The following is a 14542-nucleotide window of genomic DNA, read 5'->3' as shown; positions in this document are numbered from 1 at the left end:
CAATGTTCTGGATAGGTTTAAAGGGTGGCCTTATAAGTCATTCCAAGACAGTGTCCCATGGAGGTAATCAGGCATTGAGCTTTAGTTTGAGTAATGCTCTGAAGAAGCATTTGACTAGAAATGTATTGAATAATTTATTGTCTAGAAATATGGATAGTGCAGCCACTTGAACTTTGGAGGGGGCTGATAGCCAGCCTTTTATCTGCTCTTTTCTGGAATAAATCCAGTTTTGAAGGCACTTTGTTAGAGTTGTATTCATTTGATCTGGCCCAGTCCTTTCTGCAGGGTTATTGATGGCTCCTCTACCAGTTGCTTAAATAGAAAAAACATTTTCTTCTTGGCCATAGGGGTTCCACAAGGATCACTCTGCACTGTTCAGAACGGATATTCCTGTTTACTTTCCATTGAAGGCTGGTTTGCGGGAAAACATATGCAAGGTTAAAGTCTCAGTCGTGAGCCAGTGCATCTAACTTTCTCAGGTTTCATTGCATGTTCAGAGAGAAAAGCATCTTCTCTTCTGTCCAAAGGTCTTCAGCTAGGTTGAGCTTTAAAAAAGGTACCAAAAAAAATAAAAAAGGAGAGAATTCTGACACACCTGTAAATGTCATATCTTGGAGTAGATTACAGAAAAGGGGGATTGGTTCTTAGACCATGAGCTATATGTCGAACTTTCAGATGGATTGGACACTGGCAAAGGCTTTGCTGGGTACATCCCTGAATGTTTCCATATAGCCTTGCCAATTCCACTAGGCTCCAGTTTTTGAGCATATAGGACTGAAAAAAGGATGGGAACGACCTAGGTCTTATTCTGTACTCCAAGCTATTCCGATTACCTTAATTGTACAGGACAGAGGAATGGATTCTGAGACCATGGGATGTCCCCAAGCAATAATTCCAGGGAAAGGCAACAAAAATATCCAAAGCAGCAGCAAAAAGGTACACAGGAAAAACAACAAAAAAAGTTAATGGGCACAAACATACAGCACAAGCACCTTGCAGCTGAAGCATGCATCAAAACAGCCACCTGGCAAAAATAACTTTTTTTTTTTAAATGTGAAAATTCTGTGAGAAAGAGATGCTAGATGATGTAGAATGCTCAAGAACCCTGACATCTCTGGAGAAATGGGCATAGGTAGGAAAGAAGGGACTCCTTCCAAGGGCAGAAGCTCTAGAAAAAAAATTATACAACCAGCTGAGTGGAAGAGGAGACAGATGGAACCCCCTGTATGGGAACAGGGTCCCATAGAGGTATTGTTCTGTGAGGAAACAGAAGAGAGGTCAGTTCTTAAGGGAAGACATGACAGGTAGCAACAGATGACAGTCCTGACCCCACTCATAAGCATAAAAATCTTATATGAGACATACGGTGAAAGGTCTACAGTAGAAAGCTGGGCCTGCCAGAGCAAGGGAGGACTTCAAATTACTCTCCAAACACCTATCAACTGAATCCTGAAAGGTTGCAATGCCCTCAATAGAAAAAATAGAATTAAGATTAAAAAATGGCTGGGTCCACGGTGGGAACAGCTCATTTCTTTTTAAATTTTTCTTCCATAGAGTACAAGGTAGTAAAAATGCCAGTAGAAGTGAATAACCTCTCAGAGTAGGGCCAGTCATTATATACAGCCCAAGGGGAACAGATGTATGCACACGGGATTAGGATGTGATAGACAATAAGTACCAGTAATGTTCATAAACAGTCCACATAATGTCAGTGCATAAAAGTTTAAAGCCTGTCAGGCTACAGGCACTCAAACGGGAGAAGGGAAAACAAACAAGTGGTTGTAAACCCTCACATATACCCAGTGAAGTGAACAGCTTCAGATGATACAAAAAGAGATGAAACAAATCTCCCTACATAAGTTTTACATGTATATCTGCTGCCTTCAGCTTTATATACTGTTTAGAAAGTGCACATCCTGTTAAAATGTTCCCTTTCTGTTCCAGCAGGGGGAGGGGAGTCTTGCCATAGACTGTGAGACAGCTGATTGGAGGAAAGGCACACTACCCTCTCCTCATGGGCAGAGACTTGCAGAGCTGTGCTGTGAATTGACCAGCTGTCTGCTAATCTATATATAGCACCCATGCTGACACAAAATTCAGGCTGGTTTGATCACATGCATCAGAGAACTTGTCAGGAGTTATCAGGCTGATAACAGAAGAACGGAGCAGGAGAAGGCCACGGGACATAGAGCTTTGAAGAGAGATAAGAAAACACTGCAGATATATGTGCCCAGCTCAAATTTCATGAATTGGGTTTACATCCACTTTATTAAGGCAAGTCTCTTCTGAGAGTGAAGCCGATTCTGTATGCATGGAGGAGAAAAGGAAAAAACAGAAAAGCGCCTCTAAGTGTACTATTTAATGTAAAAGACAACTGCACAGACAAATGGTAAGTCACAGACGGGGTATAAGTATAGGCTCATCAATCGAATATTATTATTCTCCTTATTATTATAATATCGATGAGCCTATACATATACTCCTTCTGTGAGTTACCATTTGCTTGTGCAATTGTCCTTTACATTAAATATTACATTTAGATGCGCTTTTCTTTTTTTTCCCCCCTTTTCTTTTCCATTGTATACAGTTCAATCGGCTTGATTAAGGATAGGGAAAGGCTTTATAGGAATTGCCTGCTTTCCTGTAAATTTTCTGCACTCTTCTGTAGATGGGTTAAACCTTTCAGTACCACAGTCCCTGTAATAAGGTTTTGAGGTTCTTTCCCACCCAAAGTCTTTCCAAGCCTCCGAATTCCAAGTTCCACAAATGAGGATTTGCCAATCCTGAGAGACCTGCCATCCAGTCCTCTCCAACTGGACTACCCTGCATAGGTGAGAGCCCCTGGATACTTCAAAAGTTGTATTCAAGTCACCCCCCTTAAAGGGACTATAACCCAAAAAAATGGGTAAACATACTGCCTTCCAGGACCCATCCCTGGTGTTCTGTACACTAACCAATGATTAGAAGGCACTGTCTCAATGTGTCCACCATAGCCAACACGTGGCAATATAGGCAAGAAGGTGCAAGTATGCAAAGCAATTCAGGATGTAGCCCAGGGCTAAAGTTAGAAGGAGGAGTGGCCAAAAAGTTTTTAAGGCTATTGGCATCCACCATTTCCAGAAGTGGTGCTTGCCTAAGGTGTAGATCAGTCAAAGAGGCAGAAAATGTTGCTTTAGTCAGACAGGCCACATGTTGCACATCTCTGAAGGAGCCCAAATCAAGGGGATGGGGATTTATCAGTGGACGACTTTGCTCCGGAGCAGGGGAACTGCCATCAACCTGAAAGGAACTTGGAGTTTCCCCTGGGCTTGAAGCAGAATTCCAGAAATTGGAAATATGTCTTTCAGGTCTTCTAGGGTGATGCTTAAAAATGGCTGCTGCTCGTGGTGCACGGGAACATGCAGATAGGCATCTTTGATGTCTAAAGTTGCTATGAAGGTACCCTGGGGAAGGAGACTGATAACTGAAAATAAACCTTTCCTCTAATAGTCATCGGGAAAATACGTAATGTCCCATCCATGTTCTCCCAAAGTATCTCCTGGGGTCGTTGCCAATGAACCTGAGACTTCAACTGCTAAGAGCTAAGGGAACATACCAGACAACCCCTACCTACGTGAGAGACTGGTGAGGACATAGCCATGGGTCACAGAAGTAGGAAGGAGGGGTGTAGATTATCATGACCTAATACCATACACCCTTTCCACAGGGCCCTGAACCTCAGATCTGCAAGACATGCTGGCCTGGCAAGAGGGATGCCTCCCAACACCTGCAGTTGACCTCTAGGGTGAAAAAATAAAAACCAGGGGAGGTAGAAGCACATTTGCAGGAGGCAGAAAAGCTAAAAAAAAAGGAACTTTTTTGAACTCCCTTAGCAGTGTCCTCTGAAAATCAATCAGCTGTAGATCACTTTTTAGAGGGCGTTTGACAAAAGGCAAGGAGGTGTCATATGCCTTTGATTTTAACCCCTAAAAAAAAATTAAAAAAAATAAATGATGGCACCACTTTCATTGCTTACAGTTGAGGTGCAGCCCCATTCATTTGAATGGGTCACGTTCAGGGCACTGTACAAACATGCAGAATGCAGAAGTTTTGGTGCACTTTCTGAAACTGCGCCAAAACTGCAAGACCTCGTAGAAATCTATGGGAAAGCTTAGCAAGACCACACAAAAACCGCAGGGTAAGCTGCGCTTTAGAAAAAGAGCAACGGGGCAGTGTGAAGCCGCCCTTAGAATACCCTGTAGAATAAACCACTAAAAGGCAAAAATGAATTGCCAAAAATCAATACTATATTTACTATAACTCAAAAACCACCTCTAAGCAACAGCTTGATACCAACAATAAAATACAAGAAACATAATGCATTTAAATAAAACTACTAGATAACGTACAAAGTGAACACCACAGCACCTACACTAGGAGAGGTCAAAGTCCAATTTGAGTCCCACAAATAGATTGCAGTCAGATAGACATTGGGGATTATTTATAAATCAGCAAATGTGATACATTACCAAGCAATCATTCACAGGTTGTTATTCATCCATTATAAATTTAAAATACATGAAAAACAGGAAGATTTACTGCAGTAAGCATTTGGTCAATGTCACATTCACAGTTTTATAAAAAAAATTCTCATTGTAACCTCCATTTTCAGTCTTATTTCCACACTCCTGTTACAGCAGATGTGTAGGGTGGTTAAAAATAAAAGCATAGATCGGTAGGATTTTGACTATGTTATTTATTGCAGTTTGTAAACCCAACAAACCTGGTATGGCACAAGCCCATACTTTCTCAGCATGAATGAGGATGCTTTTGATGAGACCATTACTCATCAATGTCAGTATTTTCAGCCCAGCAATGCTTACACTATGCACAACATGCCAGAGGCAGGGCTTTTACACTCCAGCATGAACGCTCACTGAGGGAGTGCTGTGGCGATCCCACATCCAGGAACAGCGATCCAGAGTTAATGACATGAGCAGACTCCACAGCCCTGTTGCTCCTGCTTACAACCCTAAACACCTACATCAGGCAGTGGGGAGCAAAGAATCAAGGGTACTGTAGTTTAATGTCACTACAGTACATCACAAGCAGTGAGGTAAAGACGATGAAATGATTCTCCACTGCTGAAGAGCAGAGTGCTGAAGAAACAGGGCAAGAAGCGCATTCTCAAGGTTTAAGGAAGGAAACACTTGTCAAAAACCTGGGCAAGTTTAATTCTTAAAGGGCAAGTTCACCTTTACCAAAAAAACTGCTTATGCAGATAGGGAACATCTATGGATAAAAACAAACTGTGTAGCTTTGACAGCTATTACTTTTCACCTTCACAGTAGAGAGCACTTACTCAGATTCGAACCCCATTACATGCACTCTCTCCCCTGATGCAGTAGCTCTGAGCTCAGAGGCTGAGGGTTCACTCCTGTGACGGTGAAGGTGAACAGTAATAGCTGGGCCTCACATAGCAATGTCCTAGGTGTTTTCAGGTCAGGCTTCATGAGGTATATAAATGGCCTACACCTATATTAGGGCATTGTTCAATCACAGGAGTGAGCCCTCCGATTCGCTCAGAGCTACTGTATCAGGGGAGAGAATGTGCACGTAAGGGGTTTAAAATCAGAGTAAGTACTCTCTACTGTGAAGGTGAGCAGTAATAGATGCCAAAGCTGCACAGCTTGTTTTTATCTACAGATGTCCCTTATCTGCACAGGCAGCTATTTGGTAAAGGGGAACAATGCCTTTAAGTAAAATAATTTTAGTAATCTTCAGTAAAAACCATATATGAAAATAATATTTAGCAAAAAATACTTTTCCCTAGAGTCCACTGAGGGTCATTAAGGAAGTCCATCACCTTTGGTTATACTGCTGCCTACAGGATTGGATACTGGCAAACAAAAAAGTCCAGCACAGGATAACCCGTCCTACTCCCAGCATGCCTCAGTTTTGTGGCAAAGTAGTACCCAAGATGATCATAAACACAGGAAAGTGAAACTGGTGTTCAAAAGATTTCTAGAAAAATATTTTATGGAGAGCATAAAAATCTTTTTTTTTTTTTTCCTCATCCATTGAAGGACACTTAGGTCTTATACTGTCAGGGAGTACTAAATCAATCCAACAGCAAACAAAGTGCTAACAGGCCACAAACAACAAGATACTGCCATGAAGCTAAAGAGCCACTTGAAGGACTTTACATCCAGCAGATGTGGCCTGAACCTCTAACTGGTAAAACATTCAGAACGTGTAAACAGAAGACCAGGTAGCAGCCTTGAAAATCTGAGAAACAGTAGTCTGATGCCGAAGAGCCCAAGAGAGACTTACAGATCTAGTGGGGAGTGCCTTCACAGGAAAGGGTGACATTTGATTCTTGAGACTATATAACTTGTGTAATGGTCTGTCTGAGCCACAGAGAATTAGTGGAACAGGGAGCTGGTTCAACCTTACGGGGACCATTAGGAATGGTGTCATTCTGCATTGGCAAGAGCCCAGACAGACCCAATGCAAATGTGTAAGTTTGTACTGTACATAAATCTTTCGTTAGCAGGCTCCTTTAGCACTTGAATGTTATCTAGGTAGGTTAAGGGTGACCACTAACAGACAGAAGTCTTTTTAGAAGTGACGGACAGCATCTTCTAGTCTTCTGCAGCACCAAGACCTGCCAATCTTTCTAATGTAATCCAACAAAGGTTTCCATTGCAAGGTTGAAATTAAGTAGTATATTTACTGCGAAGGATACGCAGTAACTCCAATGGTTGAAAATGCAAATTTACCTGAGTCGGTACCTTCACATCTTTCTCTATAACAGATAAATCATTGTAGAACTCCTTGAGATCATCTTTCAGCCTATCCACACTCATAGACATGGCTTCATCTAGTGCTTCATAATCATAAGAGGAAGATTTCCTAATTCTTTTAAACTGCTTCCTTTGAAGCTGTTTGAGGTAGAAGGCCCAGCGATTGGGGAATTCTCGCAACAAAGCACCAATCAAAGAAACAACAAGAGGCGAGCCTGTGAAAAGACAAGAGGACAATGAAAACTAGGTTGCCCTCTCTAACGTGCCAGTCTAACATATATGAACATAATCTAAGATAAAATATGTAACTATCATAATAAAGGAAGGTTCTCCCAAAGGGTGGGGTTTTCAGGCAGCAAAATAATATAAGCAAAAATTCAGTATTATATTGTATTAATAAAATTTATTAGCGTACAAAAATTTATCATTGAAGTTAAAATATGGAGTTCAGCAAAGGGGGTGTATACCCTAAATGCAAATTGTACAACATGAAAATATATACATGGCATTACATGGCAAACATGTCTAAAAAGACAGAACTGACACATTTCGACCCATTTTGGTTGGGGTCTTCTTCAGAGGCTGAGTTTGCTGCAATACAAGCGCAAGAAAATATGGCCGTCTCAATACATTTACCTATGGGTATACAGAAAGGGATCTCCCAGATGAAAGATTACATGAACACTATCAGGCAAACCCATGGGCCGACAGAACAGGGCACCCCAAAGCAGAGAACGAGGTCCCTCCCAGTGCGGCTTACAAGGACTCACTCACCTTCCTTTGTGGTTTTGTCCTTCTCTTGCACCCCATCATCTGTTGTGTTCCCATGGATCTTGGTCACCATCCATTTCCTTTGTACACTCCTTCCTTTTTAGGTCTCCCCCCCCCCCCCCGCTCTCCTCCTTTTCGCACCCCCCCCCTTTTTCTTTGTCATCTCTTTTCACTTTCTCTCTTCACGCTCTCACCACTTCCCTTTCCCCCACCACTCCTTTTTGCCCCATGCACCCACACATCTCACATTGTGCTCACTCACCAATGTTTCTCTCTCCTTCACTACACCTCACGGTTCCTCCTTGCTACATACATTTATCTACTTTATTAAAACGATTTTACGTACTCTGGTGGAGGTGTCTGACAGGCAACATTTTATATAAAACTACTTATAATCTAAGAGTAATACTTGGATTTATATACCCTGTACTCATGCTCTGGAAATTCTGCCGCAGGTGTTTGGCTTTCTCCCCTCATTCCTGGCTGGCCCTGGGAGTACCAAATGAGGTGACTCCTTGTAAGCCGCACCGGGAGGGACCTCATTCTCTGCTTTGGGGTGCATTTCTTCCATTTGAGATGCTAAATGTATTTTTCTTGCAGCAAACTCAGCCTCTGAAGAAGACCCCAACCAAAATGGGTCAAAACGCATCAGTTTCTGCTGTCTTTTTAGACATGTTTGCCATGTAATGCCATGTATATAATTTTTATTTAGGGTATACACCCCCTTTGCTGAACTCATATTTTAACATCAATGATACATTTTTGTAGGCGAATACATTTTATTAATATAATATAATACAGAATTTTTGCTTATATTATTTTGCTGCATGAAAACCCCACCCTTTGGGGGAACCTTCCTTTATTATATCATCCGGGGTGAGCAGCCACCATATCTCTCTATATACGCATATTGCGTTTGCTATATGTAACTATCATATTAAGCATGGGGAAATCACAACGATTCTGTGATCATTTTCATTTTTAAAGAGTCTAAGCTTTTAAATTGATGTATTATAATTGTTTTCCACCTATATACAGTAAATCTTTGAAAAAAACATATTTAAATACTTATTAAATGATACCCAGAGTACTAGGGAGTTTCCTAAAGAGACATCAAAGCAATAGCTCCCTGTCTGAAGCCTTGGATGATGCACTTTTGTGTGTAAAATTTCAGCTTCAGCTACTGAGCTCTGGGTTCAAAAACATTTTTATTTCAATCTTTTCTGTTAAAAGAAGTCCCCTTTCACACATGTGGACCTGAACGGTCGCTCCATACAGCTCAATGGAGCATCAGATGTCAGCGGTGACATGTCCGGAAAAATCCAGACGGATTGATGTCCTATTTTCCATCCGTCTGGCAGATCGGATGAAAACGGACAGGCAGTCCGTAATCATCCGATCCCCCTCACAGGGGAGAGTGGTCTCTCTGACAGGTTCATCCCTGCACAGAGTGCAGAGACGGACTTGTCATCCGCCGGCTCAGCGGGGATCAACGGAGCGATCGCCGCTGAGCAAGCAGAGTAGTAAAAACGGACAGCCCCGTGTGAAAGGGGGCTAAAGCTCCACCTGATGGCTAAATAGAAGACTATGTAAGTCTCAAAGAATACTACATAATTAACCTGACAAAAAAAAAAAAAAAGAAAAAAAAAAAACCTTGTTACTGGTTAGTATAAATTGCTATACGAGGTGTGTCCAGAAAGTAATATGTGATATTTTAAAAATTCCTTCTTTGAAAAATTTCAAAAGTAGGCACTTTGTGAGGGTACACTACTCTCCCAGCGATTTTTCCATTCTTCATAGCATCCCTGGAAGTCTTCAAATGTGATGGCGTTTAGTGGCTCTTTGGACGTTATCCAAACTACTAAAATGGTGTCCTCTCTCATGTTCAAATCCTGAGTCACGATTTCATGAACAATTGACTTGGCAATTCCCGTTTCCTCTGCAATCCATCTGATAGTGAGCCATTGGTCACTGTTGAGAACAGACCTCACTGCATTCACATCCTGTTCTGTTTCTGACAGGCGGCTCACTATTAGAATGACTTCAGAGGAAACAGAATTACTAAGTCAATGGTTCAAGAAATCGGGACTCAGGATTTGAAAAGGCACCATTTTGATAGTGTGGATAACGTCCAGAGAGCCACTATGAGGGCTCTGAATGCCATCCCACTTGAAGACTTCCAGGGATGCCATGAAGAATGGAAAAATTGTGAGCGTTGTGTACACTTACAAGGTGAATACTTTGAAGAAGACAATGTTTAATTGTAAAAATTTTTAATAACATTTTCTTTTTTTTTTAAATATCTTTCGCATTACTTTCTGGACACACCTCATACTCCCTTACCGTGTTTGTTTTAACCTTGAATGCCACAAAATTCTCATATATACACTGCATCAATCTCTCCTACAAACTTTTCAGGACATGCATACTTGTCCGCAGAAGCCTCCCGATGTTATCACACATGGTAAAGGACACTTCTATCCCTTAAATATGGCTAAATGAATAAAAGTTTGATAAATAAAAATGGGAAATTTGACTGTTTTTCAGTAAAGGGTTTATTTTAGAAGGCAAATATTGATGTGCAAAGTTTTATTAACTGATGGTGACCATTTAGAAGTTTTACTAGTCCGACTACAGAATAAATTAAAACATGACAAGATCCTAATGGTTACAACAATTTAGGTCAGCACCATAGTTATTGGCACTGGCTTGGTGAATAGATCTTTGAAGTGTGAAAATACATAACCATGAAAAAAATAAATAAATAAATCAATGAACTGTCCACAGATGGGAGATACACATCAGTAAGCAAGTTCTTTGTGGCGACATTGGCCGGTTCAATATGAAAAAAAAAAAAAACTTTGACATTCAGCCCATGTGTATGGGAGCTGGTCCGACAGAAGCCGGAAGTTTGGCTGGCTTCTGTCGGACGAGCATGCTGGAGAACCAGCGGTCGACCAGCTCCCGATCAGCACTTTCAGCCAATGGCTAAGAGCAATGACCAGAGTGTTCTGGCGGGGGGGGGGGGGGGTGTCGTCCCTCTGTCAGAACACAATAGCTCAGTGGGGGAGATCGTTGTACTAACATCAGATTGTTAGTACAACAGCTCCAACCTGAGCTTCAGTTTTTTTCCGTTCAACCCGCTGGGTTGAATGAAAAAAACTGTTAGTGTATAGTGGGCTTTAGCACTCAAGACAGCTGTGCGCATGGCAAAGATGTAATTGACTGGAGATCTGACTTTCCCTAGCACTAGATACAGCATTCTGAAACAGGTAACCAGCATGTTTTACCTTTTGATTCCTCTATGATTTGGTGCGCCTCTTCTGGCAGTTCTTCCACAGGCTTATCAACATAACAAGACAGGATTTCCAGGCCTTTCTTGTGCTCTAGTTTACTGTCCACATGAACAAAGCGTTTTATTCCTTTGGGAGAGAACATTTCTATCAGTGAAGCAAGATGACTTTAACTGGATAAAATGTTCTAGTAAAAGATAAAATAAAGAAAAAACTATAAAAAGGCAGAAGAAAGCCAACACTGTCACTCAATGGTGGATGCATGGTGGTAGTGGAAGAAATCATACCACCACTAAAACCCAAGATTACAGCAATTTATTACATTTTACATAATGTGATCATTAGGACAATGAACACCTGAGGTGAATGGTGGCTGTCCACGTAGTACGTACCAGACACAGCATCTGTTACACTTTTGTCTCTGCTTGTAATGAGGACCCGGCCTTGGATGTCAAATGCCTTCAACACCCAGGGATCCCAAACATCATCCAATATTAAAAGGCTTCTACGAAAAGAACGTGTAAGTGTTAACCATCTTTCCAGGACCATTAACAGACAATATTTTTTAATATGTTTTTATTAATCCTTTTGGAAAATCTTAGCTAGAAGGAATGCCCAAGTTGTGTGACATTATTTTTAGTGTTTAAAGGGGAAAAATAATCAAAAAGCTTACTGTAACATAACAATGTTAACTGTTCTTATACCTATTTAATAAGTGCAAAAAATACTTGACCCTGCCAGAAATTTTCTAAACTGACTTCCTGTGCACTCTTTTCAGTTACATTGCTCCCAGCTATTTCTGTGGACTAAGAAAAAACACCTCCCTGCTGCTATAAAGAAGAAAACCTAAGAGGTGTTCTTTAGTCCTTGAATGCGAGAATTGCTCCTCCATAGATACAGTATGGTGAATGAGCATTAGAAACCTAATGTTTTACTGGCAGGGTCACCCAGTGTGTTACCGGTAGGATCACCCGGTGAAAATATATGCCAGAAAAAGATATGGTGACTGCATTCATTTTCTAAGGATTAGTAAGCTGCATTATATTAAGTTTTTTCGTAGGTTTAGATATGCTTTAATATTGGAAGAGACCAAAAACATTATAAACAGTTCATACTTCTTCATAAAAGTTACTGTTTATTCTAAGTGCCCCATTTACCTCGGAAAAAGGCGGTTCAAGAGTAATCGCAGGCGGTCTCTTGCCTCCTCAATGTTGAGAGGGGGTCTCTGTGAATACTTGCAGTCCTGATCCAGACGTGTACAGAGATTCTGCAGTTTCATCAGCAGTCCAGCTTTGTCCTGTTTCCCAATAGAAACCCAATGTACTCCCCCTGGGAAACAGTCTGCACAAGAGAATATGGAAGAAACTAGTTACTAGTAAAACCAACCAATTACTGTACTAAAAAGAAAAATTATGCAGCTCTCTCAGCTAGGAAGATCAGTTGGAAATTTTAAAACCATTCACTGCCCTGAAATGATTTTGAAATGTGGGTTTGTCAGAAAATTTGTATTGTCTAATGACAAAACATAATGATTCTATATGGGTAAAGAATCCCTGTAGCTCTCAAACATAAAATAGTATGCATCATCTATACAGGTTCATTCACACAGGCACATAGATGCCTTCATCTGTGTAGAGAGCTGTGTTTATGTGGCTGGCGAGCGACAGGTGTTCTCTGCAGCCGCATGCAAACAGCCTGTGTTTTTTTTAAAGCTGGTATTTTTTTTTTTATGAAAACAAAAAGGGAAGGAAGAAGTACAATACAATTACAACAAACACCTTGTAACCATTAAGTGTCTATGTCCCAAATGTAAGATACAAATCGTACAATTATTACATAATATACCCTGTTACACAGTCAAAGTTATAGGAATATATTGGACAAAAGAAAATCGTGGTTTACAGGAAACCCAGCAGGGTCAGGCAGTAAGAGCAGAATTGATCCAAGGGCTGCATATTTTATCAAAACATTGTTGGTGTACCCCTAGTGGTATAGGTTATACAATAGAAAGGCAGCATAAATCAGCTGTTTCCATTCCAAAAGGGTGGGCTGAAGGGATCTTTTCCATATTTCAAAGCTAGTCTATCCAAAGCAGTGCATCCGTCCCTGTATGGATGTTAACACTGGGATGCGCAGGAAGATCCGTACAGCCATTGCATCTCTCAGCTCTGATCATTGATTGGAAGACAGCTAGCCTCCTCTCTTTTAGGGATAATCCTAAAATTTTGGATCTCCTCTCACTTTTTTCAGTGACCTTGGTCATCCATACAAGCAGAGGGGTGAATTTCCCCAACAGGTTTTAGGAGTCTAGGTTTTGCCTAGAAATACACTTTACAAAGCAAAAATAATTAAACCTGATGAAGTGATTTGTCAGTATTACCATTTAGGATCTGGTGGTCCCGGAGTGCTTCAGCCGCTAACACTGACTTGCCGCAGCCTGCCATCCCATACACTGTAACCCAGCCAGGATCGTTGCTCAAACTGTACAAGCAGTCCTGGATATTCTGTAAAAGATGCTTCCGAGTGACAAACACGACAGGTCTCTGTGGCACTCCACCTTCACACATAGCTGTTTTTACTAGAGACAAAAAATATACAATGACCTATATGTATTTAATAAAATGTATATACACTATGAATTAAAAAGTCAGTGATGTCATAATATGATTCTAGCCAAAGCTTTTTAATGCTGTGTCCTGCTGGGAAGATTTTAAATTGCTTTCTGTCCTGGTGACAATCTGTCACTACAACATGAACATACATATATATATATATATATATATATATATATATATATATATATATATATATATATATATATATATATATATATATATATATATATATATATATATATATATATATATATATATATATATATATATATATATATATATACCCCACCCACACACAATTGGACAATGGTTACAACCTGTTAGGTTTCTATCAGCATCTATATTTCCCTTTGCTTCCTCTCTTGGTTGGAGTGGTCAATGAAGTGGGAAGCAAAGGGAAATCTCCCCATAAGAGGAACAAAGTGGTTAAAAAAGAGAAAAAAAAAAAAAAGGGGAAGAAGTGGCACTAACTCTACTCTGTCCAAAACAATTTGCCAATAGGTACTGATAAAATCTTGTGCCAAATCAAATAAAATCAGCATGTCCATATCCTGAATAATTCAAATGTTCCCTTTTGAGTGTGGAACATGCAATGCAGCAAAGGGTTGTTTAAGGGAAACCATGTATATTGATGATGATATATGACATGAATGCAATTTTCGTATTAACCCAAAAGCTAAGTTCAATAAGCAAAACCTTACTGAATCATAACGTTAGAAGAATTATTTTCTCTTTCACCCAAAGGCTTTTAGTGGAGGTACCAATTCTCTAACCTCATACTGCACTGTCTTACTCATCCAACACTGTTCTTCATACTTTCATGGTTCAAACCACCCAAACACTGTTATTTTTTGTTTTTGATAGAAATAATAAACAATTTCTCTCCTTTTTTAACCTCTCAAGAAATCCCAGGGCAAGAAATCTGAAATTAAGACACCCGGAATACAAGCCTTGCATGCAAGTTCCACTCCCCCAAAATGCTTTTATCCAAATAAACACACTGACATTTAATGTACTACCTGTATACTTAGCAAGGTTACAATATGGTATTTTTTGGGGGATACCCCTGCTAATCAGT

General features: G+C 40.3%; 1 protein-coding gene across 3 annotated transcripts in view; it reads right to left on the bottom strand.

Moving 5' to 3' along the window:
• The window catches only part of APAF1 (apoptotic peptidase activating factor 1), a 169618-nt gene that overhangs the window by 104187 nt on the left and 50889 nt on the right, over positions 1-14542 (bottom strand). For all 3 annotated transcript variants that reach the window (XR_012242871.1, XM_073620399.1, XM_073620398.1), the window contains exons 4-8: positions 13230-13427; positions 12007-12190; positions 11242-11354; positions 10847-10978; positions 6762-7000 (exon numbers count right to left, since the gene is read on the bottom strand). Coding sequence is in view for 2 of the 3 variants with exons in the window: in XM_073620399.1 (XP_073476500.1) it covers positions 6762-7000; positions 10847-10978; positions 11242-11354; positions 12007-12190; positions 13230-13427 (866 nt within the window). In the remaining variant the exon portion in view is untranslated. The remainder of the gene's footprint in view (positions 1-6761; positions 7001-10846; positions 10979-11241; positions 11355-12006; positions 12191-13229; positions 13428-14542) is intronic.

The sequence above is a fragment of the Aquarana catesbeiana genome, linkage group LG03 (assembly GCF_042186555.1).
Source record: "Aquarana catesbeiana isolate 2022-GZ linkage group LG03, ASM4218655v1, whole genome shotgun sequence".
Taxonomy (NCBI): Eukaryota; Metazoa; Chordata; class Amphibia; order Anura; family Ranidae; genus Aquarana; species Aquarana catesbeiana.
Note: the sequence above shows the minus strand (reverse complement) of the source record. Positions and strands in the feature narration are given on the sequence as shown.